Genomic DNA, 19,945 nt, shown 5'->3' on the forward strand with positions numbered 1-19,945 from the left:
TGATCAGTTATATTTTAGATACTTTCTCTGGAATGTCATAGAAAGGTACTATGTCATTTTGATGATTTAGCTTTGCTATTAATATATAAATTCAATAATCTAGGTATATATATAATTTTAGCATTCTTCTGAATTAGAAAATGTGTTTCTTGAGTAATTACCATGATATATTCAAGTATTTTTACATTCACTTCTGAATTGTAAGGGGTCAGTTTTCATTCCAATCCCAAAGAAAGGCAATGCCAAAGAATGCTCAAACTACCACACAGTTGCACTCATCTCATACTAGTAAAGTAATGCTCAAAATTCTCCAAGCCAGGCTTTAGCAATATGTGAACCGTGAACTTCCAGATGTTCAAGCTGGTTTTAGGAAAGGCAGAGGAACCAGAGATCAAATTGCCAACATCCGCTGGATCATGGAGAAAGCAAGAGAGTTCCAGAAAAACATCTATTTCTGCCTTATTGACTATGCCAAAGCCTTTGACTGTGTGGATCACAATAAACTGTGGAAAATTCTGAAAGAGAAGGGAATACCAGACCACCTGAGCTGTCTCTTGAAAAACCTATATGCAGGTCAGGAAGCAACAGTTAGAACTGGACATGGAACAACAGACTGGTTCCAAATAGGAAAAGGAGTACGTCAAGGCTGTACATTGTCACCCTGCTTATTTAACTTATATGCAGAGTACATCATGAGGAATGCTGGGCTGGAAGAAGCACAAGCTGGAATCAAGATTGCCGGGAGAAATATCAATAACCTCAGATATGCAAATGACACCACCCTTATGGCAGAAAGTGAAGAGGAACTAAAAAGCCTCTTGATGAAAGTGAAAGAGGAGAGTGAAAAGGTTGGCTTAAAGCTCAACATTCAGAAACTAAGATCATGGCATCTGGTCCCATCACTTCATGGCAAACAGATGGGGAAACAGTGGAAACAGTGTCAGACTATTTTTTGGGGCTCCAAAATCACTGCAGATGGTGACTGTGGCCATGAAATTAAAAGACGCTTACTCCTTGGAAGGAAAGTTATGACCAACCTAGACAGCATATTAAAAAGCAGAGACATTACTTTGCCAACAAAGGTTGGTCTAGTCAAGGCTATGGCTTTTCCAGTGGTCACATATGGATGTGAGAGTTGGACTGTGAAGAAAGCTGATCGCCGACGAACTGATGCTTTTGAACTGTGGTGCTGGAGAAGACTCTTGCGAGTCCCTTGGACTGCAAGGAGATCCAACCAATCCATTCTAAAGGAGATCAATCCTGGGTGTTCATTGGAAGGACTGATGCTAAAGCTGAAACTCCAATACTTTGGCCACCTCATGCGACGAGTTGACTCACTGGAAAAGACTCTGATGCTGGGAGGGATTGGGGGCAGGAGGAGAAGGGGATGACAGAGGATGAGATGGCTGGATGGCATCGCCGACTCGATGGACATGAATTTGAGTGCACTCCGGGAGTTGGTGATGGACAGGGAGGCCTGGCGTGCTGGGATTCATGGGGTCGCAACGAGTCGGACATGACTGAGTGACTGAACTGAACTGAACTGAAGTATCAAAGGTGTAATAACCAACATCCCTGGTCTGGAATACTTCTATATATACAGCTGTTAAGAACTGAGGGGCTTCCCTGAGTCTTGTGGTCTTCAAGTCCTTTTGTACAGATAAAGTAGATTTGCTTTGTTTTTTTCTTTTAAGGCCTATAAATCATTCTATTTAATTTTTGTCATTTTTTTTTTGTCTGTAAAAGAGTTATTAAGTGTTCATCTGTTTCCCTTATCACAATCACAACACAGCGACCAGAAGTCATCTGGCGACCTCCTGGTATACAACCCTTAGAGGTGGATATCATTCCGGACATAATACGGTAGCTCAGAGATCCTAAGGGGACTAAAACCATATTGGTAAAGCAAGAGTGGACACATATGAGATAGAGAAAAATTCAAGGATAGTGATATGGTCTCTGTGCTTCAAAAAACTCTGTTTAGTCGCTTTAGGAGAGTGAGTCCCAAGATTTCTGTCCCTCCACTGATTGTGTTAGTTGTCCCAGATGCACTGTTGTGTTATTGTGTGTTAGTTGTGTGTGCTGTCCCAAATGCACTGCTTGTGCATTTGTTAAAAATATTGCTCCCTGAACCCTGCCCTTGGACTGAATCAGAATCCCCTGAGACCGAACCTGGAAATCTACATTTTAAAACAAGCACTGAAGTCCTCTTGGAAACCACGTGGGGAATTCACAAGCAGGACAGGTCCCCGCCTCTCGTCCCCTCCTCTTTTGGCCCGCCTCGCCCAGGCCCCGCCCCACCCCGCCCGCTTAGTCCAGGCCCCGCCCCCTGTCCCTCCGTCTCTCCAGGCCTCGCGCGACCCTTCCCATGATGCCCCGCGCCCAGCCGCCGCGGTTGCTAGGTAACGCGCGGTCTCGCAGCCACCTAGCCTCTGGCCGCTCGGCTTGCGGCTGAGCGATGGGGCCGCGGGCCCTTCCGCGGTTCCTGCTCGTTCTCCTAGACTGCTGGGCCTCCGTGAGCGCCCAGGCCGGGACCACCCCGGTGGTAACGACGGAGGGCCTCAATTCCACCAAACCAGTCCCGACGACTCTCCGACCTGTTTTATCTTCTAAGCCCCCTGAGATCCCCAGGGCTTCCAGGCCCTTCTCCGGTCCCAGACCCGCCCCGGTCACAGACGGTGGGTAACAAGTACCAATTCCTGGGGATCTAAAGTGGTTCAACCTGCGGGGGTTGGTAGCCCGGGTGAGGATGTAATAATAACGATAGTTAACGTTTATTGACCACTTAAAGTGTGCAGTCATTGTTCAGTGTTTCATAGGTATTAATTCTCTCAACAACCCTTAGAGGTAGATGTTGTTATCATTGTCATACAGATGAGAAAACCGAAGCTAAGAGAGGCAAGTGAGACAATATAAAAATCTTTAAAAGTACTTGCAGTGGTCCTGGACGACCCTAATGCCAAAGGTATTAATGAATGAATACTTGCCTGCAGCTTTTCAGTTGAAATTGAGTTTTTAGGCAATTGTGGGAATTAAGTTCATAGGATACGTTGAGCTTTTCAATTATGAAAAAGATGCAAAAAAATCTAGTTTACAGAAAATGAGTAGGTCAAGTCCTTCTGTGTTGAGTTGAAGGTAGGGAGTTATGGGGGGAGGGGTTATGCCCTCTTCTTAAGACTCATCTTTAAGGATAATTAGCATATTTCTCAGAAAATGATCTAATCCTTGAGTTACACAGCTAGTGACTTTTGTAATCTGATTTAACATGGATGACTTCAGGGGATATCTGACTCCAAAATCGAGTGCTAACTCTTGTGAATATGCGTTTTTCTGGGGTGAAGGTTCGTAGCAGTGAGTAGTTTGTCAAATGGGTTTGTGATATAAAAAAAAAAAAAAATCCCTTTTAAGTCCTCTGTAACCCTAGTAGATATGAAGTGTTGTTGTTTTTTTTTAATCCCTTCTTAAGAAAGATCTTTCTTAAATTGAGTTAGGCTCAGTATTCAGTTCAGTTCAATTCAGTCGCTCAGTTGTGTCTGACTCTTTGCGACCCCATGAATCACAGCACGCCAGGCCTCCCTGTCCATCACCAACTCCCAGAGTTCACTCAAACTCACCTGCATCCAGTCGGTGATGCCATCCAGCCATCTCATCCTCTGTCATCCCCTTCTCCTCCTGCCCCCAATCCCTCCCAGCATCAGAGTCTTTTCCAGTGAGTCAACTCTTCTCATGAGGTGGCCAAAGTATAAAAAGTCATCATTGACTGACCTTCTGAACTAGGACTTAAGTTACTGAATCATTATTTCTCCTTTGTAAATTGTGTAGTCTGTCAGAAAAATTACAGAGAAACATATTTGCTATTTTAATATAACAACTTTGTTTTATATTGAAATTGTTGATTTGATTTAGCAGGGAAGTTAAGTGATAATTTGGTACAAAATATAGCACAGTATTCAATATCTGAAATTCTCTTAAGATTTTTTGGGCTGAGTTGCCTTTTATCCATGTAAGTATTTCATTTGTTAATGCACTTTATCCCCCAAATGAAGCTATTCTTGAACCATCATTAGTAGGTCATGTGTTCAGGGCTGTTTTTCCAGTATGGGAGGATGAATTTGCACTTTAACTTTGTCTTTTTAAAGGGCCTCTGGTTAGATCTGTGCAAGTAATGGTAACAAATGACAGCTGACATTTATTAACTGCTTCCTATGTAGCAAGCCCTGTGCTAAGGATTTCATCTGTGGTGTATCTCATCTAATCCTCCTAACAGTCTTATAATGTTAGGTTGTCACCATTTTTTGTTAACTTTTTTTTTTTGGCTGCACTGCACAACATAGGAACTTAGAACCCATGCCTCCTGCATTGGAAGGTAGAGTCTTAACTGCTGGACTGCCAGGGAAGTCCCTGGGTTATTGCCATTTTTTAGGTTTGTGAATTACTTGCCTCATTTTAGGTCACACCCTAGGTACAGGTTGTAGCAGGAGACTGACTCTGAGTGGAGAACTGGACCATCCTTTGCAGAATGGGTTACAGGTGCAAGAGAAGGATGATAACTTTCATCTTGAATCTGAGCTCTGTTCGTTAGTACCCTGTAGCCGTGAAGAGGCTTGGAAGAGCAGCTGAGTGCTACTTGGATCCTGCGAGTACTCGCAGATATTTGTTGGCTGATTAAGTACACTCACATCTTGGATAGAGACCCTTTTTTCTTTCCGAAGTAGAGTTATTAAACATTATTGCTTTGTCCCTAGTAGTCTTACAGCTACTAGGGACCTATAAGGGTTTTAAGTTTTGTAAAACAAATCAAGATTAATTTCAAACACGTAAGGCAGGGTGTCTCAGCACTGTTTATTTTTTACATTGTGTACATGAAAGGTGTTATAATTTTCTAAGGACACAAGGGAGTCCTTGGCTAGAGAGAAACATGTAAACTCTGGGGGGAAACTTTTGTGTCTCTGAGAATGGATTGTGTATTCACTGACAAAAATTTCCTCTTCTCCTGACATTCATCTTCCCAGAGTTTATTATTGTACCTTTTTTGAGGTATATATTTTCTAAAGTTCTTTTTTTTTGCCACACCTCGCAGACTGTGGAGTCTTGAATTCCCTGACCTGGGATTGAACCTGCCTTGGTAGTGAGCACCGAGTCCTAATCACTGGACTGCCAGGGAATTCCTTCTAAAACTCATTTTTATTATAAAATAATTCATAAATGCTAATAAGAATGTTGTATGAATTGTCTTCCAGCATGCTTGAGATCCCTTTTTAAAATTTATATTTTGCATGAAATCCTTTTTCAAAAAAAAGAAACAACATTACAGGTAAGGTTGAAGCACTCCTTCCAGCAATAATTAAACTACCATGAGTTCAGTGTTTATCATTCTCATGCTCTGCTATTTAAGTTTCCCCTCACCTCCACACATCCCCGTTTGACAGCCTGAAACAAGGAATTAAAAATCCAGATGGTCATCATTATTAAAAATTAAACCTTGCTAAGTGGGGCTTCCTACTTCTTCCCATGTGAAATACCAAAGATATTTCTAGAACCCCAAGTACAAGGAACCTGAGCCAGCTTGATTCTTGGCCAATAGGCTGTGAACATGGACTTAGCTTCAAATCTGAAGGTGACATCTGAGGAGAGGAACAAAACTGAGAACTTTGATTCTTAGTAGCCTTAAGTGGGCCCTTCCTCTGAATTGGAATCTCCAGGGGAGCTTAGAAATCTGCAATATTAAACCGATGGTTCTTATGGTCAGGCAAGTGATTTACCGTGTTGATTCTTAAACCTATTTTAATTATCAGCATCACCTAGAAAGTGTTTGAAAAGCCCAGGTGTCTGGGTTTCACAGTAAGCTTACCAAATCAGAGTCTTTGTAGGGAGAGTACAAACAGAACTTTACAAGTGAGTCAGATGATTGGCCACTTTGGGAAAATCTCAGATGGAGGAGTGCTCAAACTGACTCATTTCACTTCACAGATTCCCCCCAAAGTGCAATAGGAAGAATAAAATGGGCCTTTGTATGAGATGGATTTTTGGTACTTTGCAGTGGCAGGGGGCAGTCACTACCTGCAGATTGTGACGCTCTGTGCGCCACCTCTCTCGTTTCTGTAGTTGCTGCTCTGTGTGTCTGTGACTTGTCTCCAGCACAGTGTGACGTCAACTGCTGTTGTGATCCTGATTGCAGCTCCGTGGATTTCAGTGTCTTTTCTGCCTGCTCAATTCCAGTTGTCACGTAAGTTTCTAACATGAAGTTTTGATAAAATTGGACCAAGATTATAAAATCTGGGGACAGAAAGTGAAAACATCCCCAGGCTGAAAAAACCCAAATCAACCCAAGCTGATTTCCTGAATTCTGCATCATTCAGAAGCCATGCTGTTGAAATCAATATATTGAAGAGTTATTGCTGTTTAGTCACTAAGTCGTGTCCAGCTCTTTACTGACTGAGCCACCAGGGAAGCCCTTGTGTCCAACTCTTTTGTGACCCCATGGACTGTAGCCCACTAGGCTCCTCTCTGTGGGATTTCCCGGGCGAGAATACTGGAGTGGGTTGCCATTTCCTTCTCCAGGGAATCTTCCTGACACAGGGATCAAATTCCTGCATCGGCGGATGGGTTCTTTACCACTGACCCACCTGGGAAGCCTGTGTAGAACAGTATCTATCCCTTATTTGCATCCAGCCAGATGATCGTGCAGGCAAAAGAGAAGTGAGAGTGTACTTTTCACAAAGGTTATAATGAAATCTCTGTGTTCAGAGATTGAATTACGTTTCACTTTGATTTGTAAACAAATAAGGTGTCACATTTTTGTATCTGTGAATTAGTCTCATGTATAGCCTAGGGTGAAAAGTGCAGTTTAATTTTACAGCTTTTGTTGTAGACATAATTTTCTAACGAAAATTAGAAAGGAAAGCTTTGTTTATACCTTTCTAGTAGATGAATCTACCAGGAATTCTCACAGTTCACATTGTGTAGGAGAATAATGGAAAATGACATTCCCAGTCGATTGCAAGATAAACAGTTTCTTTTGAGTTACCTGGTTCTTGTAAGTCTGATTTCAAAGCTTTTTGATAAAATAACAGCACTTATAAGAAGTTAATTTATTCAGGATGGGACCAGTTTATTATTCAGAGATAGCCAATTTAAATTCAGTCTTGTACGAAGTTTTAGCAGTTGAAATTTGATAGGTTGAATGCTTTTTGGAAGCGCAGTGTGTTTTTCCCATGAGAAACTATTTTATTGACCAATGGGAAATCCAATCTACTTCCGATGTTGTTAAAATGCCTGGAGCATGGGGTGTTGTAGTCAGGTTATTTTTCTGGCTACCTGAACTATACTGTGGTTCAGTCGTTGTTGAAAATCATTCTGTTTTCCTGCATTAGTAAGTTCCGGGAGCTTGAGAGTGAGATATCTGTTCTGATTTGCGATCATTGTTTAGAATGTAGTTCTTAAAAAATAGCCAATACTGTAATTTTAGATATAGACTATTTAGAATGGGGGTCAGCCAACTTTTTCTGTAAAAGGCCACATAATAAACACTTGAAGCTCTGCAGGCTGTGTGGGCTCTGTTGCAGCTTTTCAACTCTGCCATTGTTGAGCAAAAGCAGGCATGTAATGAATGGGCGTGGCTACATTTCAGTAAAACTTATTTACAAGATTAGGTGTGGTTTGTGGCACCATGGTTTAGAAATTAGAACTGAATTCATAGTGCCCTCAGGAAAGAACTTCAGGGTTTTTTTTTGAGTTAGTTTTGCTTGTGACCTTCTCCTAAATATGAAGTGTAGAGATAATGAAAACTAACAGTCCTGATTAATTGGGTGTTCTTGTTATGTAGATTCCAGTTCATAGAAGGTTTATTTACATATACCGAACTGTCATAAACTAACCTTACCATTCAAAAAATTATAAATTTATCATTAAGATTAGTGGATTGGTGTCGTTTTCCCCTCATTAGATGTAAGCTTCTTGAGAGTAAGAATTATCTCTTTTATATACCATTTATCCCTAGTGCCTAGGATAGCTCCTACCATGTAGTCGGCCTTCATTAAAAGTGAGTTAAATGGATGAATGAATTTCTCTGCTCTCCCCTTAACTGACCCTTGAGTATCCCTTTGACTTTCTCTCCCATTGTTCTTTCCGGCAGAAACCCACGTCAGAAACCTAGAGGCCCCCCTGACTTGTGCCTCTTCCTTGCCTTCTCACGGCTAAGCTGTCTTTTACAGTTCACCATACCTTTCTTGAGCAGCTCTCGTGTGCCAGTACCAGGAATTTAAAGACAAGTGAGACATGGTCCTGTCTTCAGAGGACTCATTGAGTAAGGGAGACAAAAGAGTGGATGGCAGTTTCTGCACCAAACACCAGGAGAAGTGAGAGGCGTGGCATCTAACCCAGACACCTGGACTAGGGAGGTCTTTCTAGAAACGTAGCTGAGCTGTCCTGAAGGACAAGTGAAGTTGGTCAGCATGGAATCAGGAAGAGCATTCCTGGCCAAGGGAGCCTCATGGCAGATTCCTGGGGCTGAAGGAGTATATATAGCCTGTTGCCTTAACTGTAGGTAGCTCAGCATGGCTGAGGAAGGGTGGAGCCAGAGGAGTGTGGGGAAGGGCAGGGGTCAAGTCCTGAGGGGCCTTGTGTGTATGCTGAGGGGTTTGGATTTCTTCTGACTTCTTTAGGAGGCTGGGGAGCGATGGGATCAGATTCCCAATTTAATAAATTCTGCAGCAGCATGGACAGTGGATCCCAGGGGCCAGGCCTGGTGGCAGGGAACCAAGAAGGAAGCTATTGCAGATGAGGATTAATAAGTGCCCCCATCTCACCCAGAAGGCTGTGACGGTGGCACTAGAGAGAAGTGTACGGATGTGATGCTGATTCACTGCACAGGATTAGAGCTGCTGACTGGATGGGGAGGGGCCAAGGGTCCCATTCTGCTGAATCTTCCTCCATGATTGCCTTAATGTCTGTCCGTTCCTACTCCCTTCCTCCTCATAAGCTCACACCTCATCTTGTCACTCCCTTTCTAAAGAACCTTTGAAAACTCTCATTACCTGTAGAATCCATAACCTGAATTCATATCCATCCCAGCCTCTCTCACATCTTATTTCCTAGCAACCCCATCTGGAATCCTTCATCCGACGCAGCTTTGGTACTCTGTTTTCTAAACACCATCAATACAGTACCCGTCCTTGGCCAATGCTATTCTTGCGCTTCGATTTTTCCTCCCATTCCCTCTCTGTCTGACTCCTCCTCATCTTCTAAGGCCCAGTATGACTCATAGATTTTCACTGCTGGATCTTTTCTTATTTATACGACTCATGGTTTTTCCAAAATACTCTTTATGCCCATGATAGCAACTCATTTACCATTAGAACTATACAGAGCATTTGGAAAAGAGGCCAGTTACAAAATAAATCAATCCCCCAGCAATACTCATTCTAGAAATATAGTGGAAATGGATTCTAATCATAACACCAATAGAAATATAACATCATAGAATCAAACTTAACTATTCAGAATTTATGTGAAGAAAACTTCAAGATATAATGAGACATAAAACATTTGAATAAATGGAGAGATATAATCTGTGTAGTGGAATGGGTAGAATCATTACTTACTTATACATTTCAATTTATTATAATATAATTCCAGTCAGATGGGAGAGGGATAACGTGTCAAAATGATTCTAAAATTCATCTGGAAGAGTAAACAGATGAGAACAGCCAAGACGTTAATGAATAAGAAGAGCAAGCTACTAGGTTTAAAACATTTGTAACACTATAATATTGAATATAATGTGTATTAATTCATTATGGATAAGTAGATCATTGAAAGAGAATAGAAAGGCCAAAAATCAGTTGTGTGTACTGATTTTACACCAGCCAATTTTCTTAAAGTATTTTTTTCTACTTAAGTATTTAATGTAAACATGGTATTTATTGTAAACATGGTATTTCACATCTGTGAAGTAAAGGTTGGATCATGCAGTAAATGATGCAGGATGATTATTGAAAAACTAACATTAGATTCCTGCTTCATAACGTTACACTGAAGTAAATTACCAACAGGTAGAAGAGTGAAATGTTAAAAAAATTAATGAATGAAAAATATATGTGAATATTTATTAATCTTGGGTTAGGGAAATGTCTTTTTTCTTTTTGGCCACACTATACAGCATGTGGGATCTTAGTTTCCCAACCAGGGATCGAATGCACGCCTCCTGCAATGGAAGTGGGGAGTCTTAACTGCTAGACTGCCAGGGAAGTCTCGGGTAATGTCTTTCAAGATAGACCCAAAGGCAATCTATAAAAGAAAAGGTTGACAACTTCATTATTTTAAAAAATCAGTTAATCATACCTCAATTAAAAGAGGAATGATGATTGTAAAAAAACAAAACAAAATTTCTGTGTGACAAAAAAACACTATAAAACTGAAAGGTTAACAAAATAGGAAGAAATATTTCTAACACTCAGAAGAGATTCTTAACATGGGTTCTTAGAAGTCAAGAAGACAAACGTTCTCATAAAAATTAATCAACTCATGAAGAAATATCAGTGAGCAGTAACCATATGGAAAAATATTTAACCTTACTAGTAAAAGAGAAAATTCAAATTAAAACAATGAGATAACAGGCTTTTGCCCATGAAATTAGCAAACGGTAAAAACTGATAACATGCGGTCTTGGCAAGAGTACAGCAAAATAGGCGCTCTTGTTACCACAGTGTTGGTGAGGTTGCATCTTGCTTTTCTGGAAGGCAGTCTCGTAGTAAGTCTCAGAAGCCTCAAATTTTGTACCTACCTTTTGACCCAGCAATTCCATTTCAGGAGATATTGCCTGAGGAAATAACTGGAGACATTAATACAAATGTATGTACAAGGGTGTCACTGAAGCATTATATATAATCAGGAGAAATTAGAAACAGCCTAGGTCAACGGTAGAGGATTGGTTAAAAAAAATTGGGAATAGCTTAAGTTGGTATACTGTGAAACCATATAATAATACAAAAACATTTGATGATATGGGAACTATTGGGCACTCTATATTAAGTGGGAAAAGGCCTTAAAGTGGTTTGTAATATCTCATTTTTGTTGTATCTCCCTAAACCATGTCTGTATCTATATCAAATTGATTAGGGTTTAAGTCTGGGATTGGTTGAAGACTTGACTATACCACAGTTTCTAAGCCCTCAAACTTCCAGATGATGTTACTTTTTCTCATTTTCACATTCATTTATGAAGACAGCTTTATTCTAAAGACAAGGAATTTTGGATCCATTCTGGGTACTTATAAACAGTCTGAAGTTCTGCAGAATTTTATATAATTGAATATTCCATCAGAGTTTGCAAGGTTCATTTACATCAAAATCATTTCTCATCTGTATTCCATACTTGACAAGATTTCCTTAAAGGTTATTCTAGTTGTCTTAATATTTTCACTGTTAGAGGAGAAAGTTTAAAATGCCGAACATTTTAACACTGAATAAACTAAATAAAAGTGGATTCAATTCTAGCATCACACTTTCATAAATATCCTCCATGTAGTTGTTAGCTTAGTACAGTGCAAGCTTCTGACAGTTCTAAAATAATCTTGCTAAGATTGTGTGCTTGTGCCTTAAAACTTTGTCGTCTTATTTTTTTTTTTTTAATTTTCAGGGGTGATAGTCACTTTTGTAGTCAAAAAGCAGCTGTCTATTCATTGAATTTTACAGCAGACCCACCTCAGAGAGTATTTAAACTTGTTGACCAGATCAACCCATCTATTTTCTGTGTTCATATTATAAACTGTAAGTATGTGATATTGGTATACTGTGTGAAACTCTGGAAATTTTTTTCTTTTAAAAGTTGTTTTATGGAAAAATGTCACATCAAGTTAGATTTAAAGCAGTTATTCTATGGTTTGGCTAGAGGTTATCCTGAGGCCATTCCACAGACAACTGCAAGTAACTTTATAAACCTGTGGCTATGCATGTTTTCTTTAGTTGTGCTTTTGTAGTTGTCTTTTGAAATCTCGTGCTTTATTTCTCATATTTTATTTCAAAGGTGTTTATAAAATGTAGACATGCCTAAGAATCTAGATTTATTTGGCGGGGGCTGTGTGTGTGTGTGCATTTCCTCCTGATTTAATGGTTGAGAGTCAGGTTCAGCTTTGGTTTCAATTTCCTTTTTTCTCTTTTATTTTTACTAAGGGTATTTGCATGAAAACAGGATCGTTATTTTTATCTGAGCATTTTGCTCAATTAGATGTCTAGTTCCAAAGTATAAAACATTATCAAGATCAGAGACACATTCATGGTTTTATCAATTAAACTTTATCATCTTTTCAGAATGTCTTTATATTTTGGTTTTGTCCCTTTGCACTTAAAAATTTAGGTGGATGCTCTGTGGTTTGTAATCTGCAGTAATGGCTGGTCAGTCACTGTTACAGGCCCAGTGAACATAACCAGCCTGTTCCTTCCTCCTCCCACCTCTCACGTATAGAGCACATTATTGTCCTGGGCTTCGGAGGTGGCTGTGTGAGGGTAGAAACAGGATCTTTCATTCCCCTAGCCATCTGCAGAGAGTTGCCCCTGAGAGGTTTATGGAGTTTATGAGTCCATGGACTGGAGAAAGAGACTGATTATTATTGGCTTCTGTTGTACTGTTTACCTGCAGGCCTTAGAAACTCTTGCTTCCACAGTAGAGAAAGAGGCCATGCCTGGGGAGTCTATTTAATAAGATTCAAGAAATCTTGGGGGAAGTGAATATTTAGAGACATTTTAATTTTTGCACAGAAGCCTTACTGCTACTAAAAATTGTTTCCTAAATACTATGTATACTGTATATGCTATACATATTATATTTTATACTGATTTAAAATACTTTTTCTAAAAACAGATAAACCTGCATTATCCTTTATTAATCCAGAAGTGACTGATGAAAGCAGTTTTGATAAATTGATGAAAGCACCTGATGGTTTTGCACTGAATGCAGGATCAGATGTTTCAACCAGACTGGATGCTCCCCAAACTGCAAAATATGAGGTGGGCCAGGAACTTACCTCCACTCATCCTGTCATAAATATCGTGTCTTTATAAGTATGTTCCCAATAAGCTAGCTTCCCTGAGACACAGAATTGATATTATAAACCAAAAAATAATGTTTGTGCCTGTAGATCAAAAATCATGAAAATTAAAATTGAGTAGTTGAATTCTAACATAGAATTTTGAGGCATATATTCTCTGGTAAGCTTTCATTTGTCTCTGCAGAATTTTTTCTTCTCTACCTCAAAAGATGCAGTAAAGTGCTTGAGAGATGCTGCTGGAAACGGAGTGGATGGGCTGGAGGCCGGCTCCTCTTCTCAGAGTTGTGTGTAGTTTTACAGTCTTTGGGAAGATGTGTGGTATTTGTTATCCATTCCTTCATAAACCTTTAAATGTGTTATATGTTAACTTTGACTAAATGTCATAATTTTTGGAAGCATCTTTTTAAAAGAGAAGTATAAAACAACCTGTGCTAGTTCTAAAAGTTGAAGGTATAGAAGTACATAAGTAAAAATGCAAAGGTCCCCATCTCCAATTAAAACTAAAGCACACTGCAAGGAAATTCCCTGGTGGTCCAGTGGTTTGGTCTCCACGTTTCCACTGCAGATGGCCCAAGTTCAGTCCCTGGTTGGGGAAATAAGATCCTGTAAGCCATGTGGCTTGGCCAAAAACAAATAAACAGTGCACACTGAAAATCACTGTTAACAGATGGGTGTATATTCCCGGTTTTTTAATGCATCTACTAAAATATACATATAATATTGTGCAGAAATGAAATTTCTAGTTATCCACATTGTGCTATAAATTTCCTTTTTTATTCATGATCAGTTTTATGCATCTTCCCATGTCACTATAAAAGTGGCCATTTCTGAGCATTTCACACCTGCCAGGCACTGGGCAGAGCTCTTCAGACATCACTGTACACAGCCCTGGGAAGGATACTTCACTTTAAGTGAAGTCCCCATTTAAGTGATGAGGAAAACATAGGTATAGCAAGGAGCTAGTGTTGGAGCTGCATTTTGCTGATACAGAGTATTCCTTCCAGGGATGTGTCATCATTTATTACTGAGCCATTCTACTATCTAATAAACATTTGTTTCAAGTTTTTGCTGTTATAAATAATCCATAATAAGCATTCTTATAGATTTTTTTTTGTCTGATTAAATCCATAGGGTATATTCCTATAAATGGGTTAACTTGGTCAAAATGAATGGAAATTTAAAATACCAGTACCAGCTTGCCCTCCAGAAAGACTGCGGGAGTTTATTCTCCCAGCTCTAATGAAGGAGAGGGCTTGTTCCCCGCTTGCTGGCACCTGTGTCAACCCCTTAGGTACCCTTCCAGTGGGATAGAAATAGAATAGCGTAGTATAAAAAAGCCTGCAAATTCTGTAACATGCATACACAGAAACACACAGCCTTAAAAGGAAAAGGGTGGGGCAGCTAGATGTTTGCTCCTTGCGGGCAGGGACCACATCTGCTTTTTGATCACCCCTGTAGTGCTGCTTGTCACATAGTAGCTGTGTAGTGAGTATTGAACAGATGCCTTAGTAGCTCCCTGACAGCTGTTGGTGGTTCTGTTTGCAGTATGGGGTTCATCTGCAGACTTCAGATTCATTTTTGAGATTTCCTTCTCCCCTTACATCATCTCTGTGCACTGATAATAACCCTGCAGGTAAGAGAGTGCGCGTTTTTCTTTTTCTCTGTAAACAGAGTTTGCTCTTAGTTTAAATTTATAGCAATCATAATAAACAAACTTTGTAACTAGAAACAAGAGTCTTAGAGTTGAAAGACACTTCAAAGGTTGTATAGTTCAGTCCCTCCCCTTCACCCCTGCCTGGTACCAGAATCTTTTCTTCTACCTGTGGTCACTGCTTGAGCATTTGTAGTGATGGGGAACTCACTACCTGAAACCAGCCCACTCAGTTGTTTAACTCTTGAAGTTGTTGGAAAGTTCTTTAGTCACTGGAGTGAAAGTTTGTCAATAGCTAACATTGATTAACTGTGTGCTGGGTGTTGTATTAAGCACTTGCATGTGTTTTTCCCATTGATCCTCATGATGATCCTCTCAGGGAGGGTCATCTTCATTTTTCAGATGAGGAAACTGAGAAAATGAGTTCAGTCTCTTACTCAGGCAGTGGTGAAGCAGGGATGCAACCCACGCAGCTGCCTCCCATGGGTCCTCCTTCTCCTTCAGGAGCATTGTAGACTCTGTGGAGTAACTGCTCTTGGCAGCGGAAGGCAATAGGCCTGGCTGTCCCGTCCTTAGCCAGCCTCACTATGCAGAAGCCTGCTAAGCGTGTGCCTGAAGGAAACAACACTTGCTACATGAAGGAAAATGTGTTCTGTTGAAGAGGCTTAACCTAGCTCACACAGTAGGAGCAGTGTAATTTAGAACCAAACTGAGATACCATTTCCACCTAATGGATTGCAAACCGTAAAGAAATTTAATGCTGTGGAGAAGTAGGCACTTGTCTATATCGCTGGTGGGACTGAAAATTGGTATAGCCTTGGTGAAGGGCACTTGGGCAACATACATCAAAGTTGCAGACAAACATGCCCTTTAACTTAGCTGTTCTACTTCTAGAAGTTGGTCCTACAGAAACTCTGGCTCAATTGCAGCATTGTTAGAGCAAAACCGGAGACAACTTCAATTAGTGGGGAACTGGTTGGATAGATTATGGTGTGTCTGTAATAGAATACGAGTTATCCCTAAAAAGAGGAGGAGGAAGCTCTTCATACTGAGATAGACTGAACTCCAAGATACATTGCTCAGTGAAAAAGACAAAGGGCAGAATATATGTTGTGAGTTTGTTTCCAAAAGGGGAAAGAAATACTTAAAAAAAAAGTGTGTGTGTATGCACACACAGACACACACTTTCTGAAAATATCATAGAATATTTCCAGAAAAATACACAAGAAACTTCATGCAGTCTCTCTCTGGGGAAGGGGACTGGTGGTTGCTGGGGGTTAGGGGTTGGAGGGAGACAACTCCTTAAATCTTTTTCTGAATTTTGAATCATGTGACTGTATTACATATTTGAAAAATAATTTTTATACTCTATCTGAAGTATATTGTATGCATGTCATAACTTTGCAGTTTTACTTAGATTATAATTTCTTAGTTAGAAATTTTTCTTCTTTTTAACTTTTTTTCTCCTTTTCCCTTGGGAATGTTATGATTTCCAGCATTTCTGGTTAACCAAGCTGTTAAGTGCACCAGGAGGATAAATTTGGAACACTGTGAAGAAATGGAAACCCTGAGCATGGCTTATTACAGCAGCCCTAAAATTTTGAGGGTAAGAATTATTTTGAGGTAAAACTTGATTCATTGGGTTTATTTTCTGTTCTTTGTACCCTTTTAAAATATGACAAGTAGAGAATCATTTCAGTACATGATTGACACTCAGAATTTTTCTTTTCCAGTTATTTGGTGTACTGATACCAAAGATATTGAAATAATCACTTAAAATAATTTTTATTTTTATATAGTTAGCTCATAATTTGCTTTCATTTTTTTCTTTTTTGCATTCATTCATTTTGATGGTAACCACTAATGTCTGTGTCCTCAATTAAAAAAACCTTTATTAACCAAAACTTTCAGAATTATAAAAGCGTCTAATGTCTGTCACAGAAATGATCATACTAGCACCAAAAAGTTATATTTCTGATTGGCAGATAAAATAAATACCCAGGAAAGGACAGGAAATAGGTTTGCTGGAGAAAGAGGAGCAGCCCTTTATTCCTGGCTATGGTGACTGAAAGGAGAGATAAGAAAGCCTTCCTCAGTGATCAATGCAAAGAAATAGAGGAAAACAACAGAATAGGAAAAACAAGAGACCTCTTCAAGAAAATTAGAGATTCCAAGGGAACATTTCATGCAAAGATGGGCGCGATAAAGGACAGAAATGGTATGGACCTAACAGAAGCAGAAGATATTAAGAAGAGGTGGCAGGAATACACAGAAGAACTGTACAAAAAAGATCTTCACGACCAAGATAGTCACGATAACGTGATCACCGACCTAGAGCCAGACATCTTGGAATGTGAAGTCAAGTGGGCCTTAGAAAGCATCACTACGAACAAAGCTAGTGGAGGTGATGGAATTCCAGTGGAGCTATTTCAAGTCTTGAAAGATGATGCTGTGAAAGTGCTGCACTCAGTATGCCAGCAGATTTGGAAAACTCAGCAGTGGCCACAGGACTGGAAGAGGTCAGTCTTCATTCCAATCCCAAAGAAAGGCAATGCCAAAGAATGCTCAAACTACCGCACAATTGCACTCATCTCACACGCTAGTAAAGTCATGCTCAAAATTCTCCAAGCCAGGCTTCAGCAGTATGTAAACCGTGAACTCCCAGATGTTCAAGCAGGTTTTAGAAAAGGCAGAGGCACCAGAGATCAAATTGCCAACATCCGCTGGATCATGGAGAAAGCAAGAGAGTTTCAGAAAAACATCTATTTCTGCTTCATTGACTATGCCAAAGCCTTTGACTGTGTGGATCACAATAAACTGTGGAACATTCTGAAAGAGATGGGAATCCCAGACCACCTGACCTGCCTCTTGAGAAACCTGTATGCAGGTCAGGAAGCAACAGTCAGAACTGGACATGGAACAACCGACTGGTTCCAAATAGGAAAAGGTGTACGTCAAGGTTGTATATTGTCACCTTGCTTATTTAACTTCTATGCAGAGTACATCATGAGGAACGCTGGGCTGGAAGAAGCACAAGCTGGAATCAAGATTGCCGGGAGAAATATCAATAACCTCAGATATGCAGATGACACCACCCTTATGGCAGAAAGTGAAGAGGAACTCAAAAGCCTCTTGATGAAAGTGAAAGAGGAGAGTGAAAAGGTTGGCTTGAAGCTCAACATTCAGAAAACAAAGATCATGGCATCTGGTCCCATCACTTCATGGGAAATAGATGGAAAAACAGTGGAAACAGTGTCAGACTTTGTTTTTTTGGGCTCCAAAATCACTGCAGATGCTGACTGCAGCCATGAAATTAAAAGACGCTTGCTCCTTGGAAGGAAAGTTATGACCAACCTTGATAGTATATTAAAAAGCAGAGACATTACTTTGCCAACCAAGGTCCGTCTAGTCAAGGGTATGGTTTTTCCCGTGGTCATGTATGGATGTGAGAGTTGGACTGTGAAGAAAGCTGATCGCCGAAGAATCGATGCTTTTGAACTGTGGTGTTGGAGAAGACTCTTGAGAGTCCCTTATACTGCAAGGAGATCCAACCAGTCCATTCTAAAGGAGATCAATCCTGGATGTTCATTGGAGGGACTGATGCTAAAGCTGAAACTGCAATGCTTTGGCCACCTCATGCGACGAGTTGACTCACTGGAAAAGACTCTGATGCTGGGAAAGGTTGGGGGCGGGAGGAGAAGGGGACGACGGAGAATGAGATGGCTGGATGGCATCACCGACTCTGTGGACATGAGTTTGAGTGTACTCCGGGAGTTGGTGATGGACAGGGAGGCCTGGCGTGCTGTGATTCATGGGGTCGCGGAGAGTCGGACACGACTGAGCGACTGAACTGAACTGAACTGAACTGATGGTGACTGAAGCCTGAACTGAACAGATGAGAGAGGCCGCTGGCCCACTTGGTGGGTGACATGGAGGGTCACAAGGGGAGAAGACACTTTTCAGTGATTAAAAATCATATGATTATCGTGAAAGCCCCCATCCCTTTCTGATTTCCTTCTACTGAGAGGGGAGTGTGGTGATGGTGGTGGGGGATGGGGGATTCCATGGCGTCTGTATTCATTTGAACTTCACTTTCCAGAATCAAGTTTAATCTTTTCCTCTTCCCACCCTTTCCCTCTTTCCTCGAAGTCAGCCATCTACACCTGTGAATTCTTCCAGTTCGTGTGACCCCTCACAGTTGTCCTGTAAACAGTCAACCAGGCATGCAGGCACAATTCTCTTTCATCTCCGCGCCCCTACCCCAAGACATGTCTACTCAGCCCCCTCCCCAAAAGCTCCCATTGGCCTAATAGGGCATCTTGTGGTTGGAGAAGTGGGATTGGGGGTGTAGGGACAGGAATGGAGGGTGGCAGAGCCCTTCAGGAAGAGAGCTCTGGCCATGCTGGGGAGTCAGAAGCTTGGCCTCCAGGGGGCTTGGGCTAGAGACAGAAAGACCAGGAGACTTTGGAGCCACCTGGGCAGGCGATGGTGTCCTTCCCATGAGGACAGGCACAGCACAAGGGACCAGAAGGGAGGGGATCTGTGTCTTCTCTACAGTGTTATGTCACTGATGACCATGTGAAAAATACTGGATAATTACACTGAAGCATAGAGGCTTCCTGAGACACCCTCTGTTGGACTGTGTTATTGAGCTCCCAATCTGAAGGGAATGAATATAGAAGGAAAATGTAAAGTTACCTCTTTTATGATGACACAGATACAAAAATATATGGGTGGAAAGCCTTGATTAAGGAAATTCTGTTTTTGAGAAGTCTTTAATAAGAGGAATATGCCCTTTAATGCACCATCTGAAAAAGCAATAACAGTGCTTCTTTTTGTTGTACATGACAAAATTTGTTGTTCTTTTTTATCTAGGTGCCTGGTTCAGGAATAGAGGTAAGAATACCTAATGGCCTTATTGTCTTACCTTAGAGCCCTTTGAAATGAATACACTTACAGCTGGAAGGGAACCTTGCTGCCAGTAGCAAAAACATTTGCCAAAAAGCAGGCAGAAATGAAACAGGGAAATTCCTTAGTAGACCATTCTTTTATTATCACAAAAGGGTCAGACTTTAAAGTTCCTTTAGTTTTTGTAGCCCACACTTGTTCATGTTAAAATGGCCTAGGTGTCTTGACTGACAAGGGGTGTGATTGGCCTCTGTGCTTTCAGGGCATCCCTTGATATCTTCTTGGCCTCTTGTCAGGAGGGCTGGCTAGCTCCCAGGATGTTGTCTGTCCAGTCTAGAAGA

The 19,945-nt window shown here is 40.7% G+C and overlaps 1 protein-coding gene across 5 annotated transcripts in view; it reads left to right on the forward strand.

The window, feature by feature from the left end:
• The first annotated feature begins 2,377 nt into the window (after positions 1-2,377).
• Positions 2,378-19,945, forward strand: part of TCTN1 (tectonic family member 1) — a 29,720-nt gene continuing 12,152 nt past the window's right edge. The window contains exons 1-8 of one of the 5 annotated variants that reach the window (XM_088828174.1): positions 2,381-2,678; positions 6,106-6,226; positions 11,638-11,768; positions 12,859-13,004; positions 13,211-13,363; positions 14,591-14,678; positions 16,193-16,302; positions 19,572-19,592. In XM_088828174.1, coding sequence (XP_088684300.1) covers positions 2,459-2,678; positions 6,106-6,226; positions 11,638-11,768; positions 12,859-13,004; positions 13,211-13,363; positions 14,591-14,678; positions 16,193-16,302; positions 19,572-19,592 — 990 coding nt within the window. In that variant the 5' untranslated portion in view covers positions 2,381-2,458. Of the gene's footprint in view, positions 2,679-6,105; positions 6,227-11,637; positions 11,769-12,858; positions 13,005-13,210; positions 13,364-14,590; positions 14,679-16,192; positions 16,303-19,571; positions 19,593-19,945 lie in introns of all 5 variants that reach the window. The other 4 variants (XM_088828175.1, XM_088828173.1, XM_055405521.2 and 1 more) reach the window with 4 other exon arrangements.

The sequence above is a fragment of the Moschus berezovskii genome, chromosome 19 (genome assembly GCF_049115385.1).
Source record: "Moschus berezovskii isolate FMDL1 chromosome 19, NW_MosBer_1.0, whole genome shotgun sequence".
In the NCBI taxonomy this organism is placed as follows: domain Eukaryota; kingdom Metazoa; phylum Chordata; class Mammalia; order Artiodactyla; family Moschidae; genus Moschus; species Moschus berezovskii.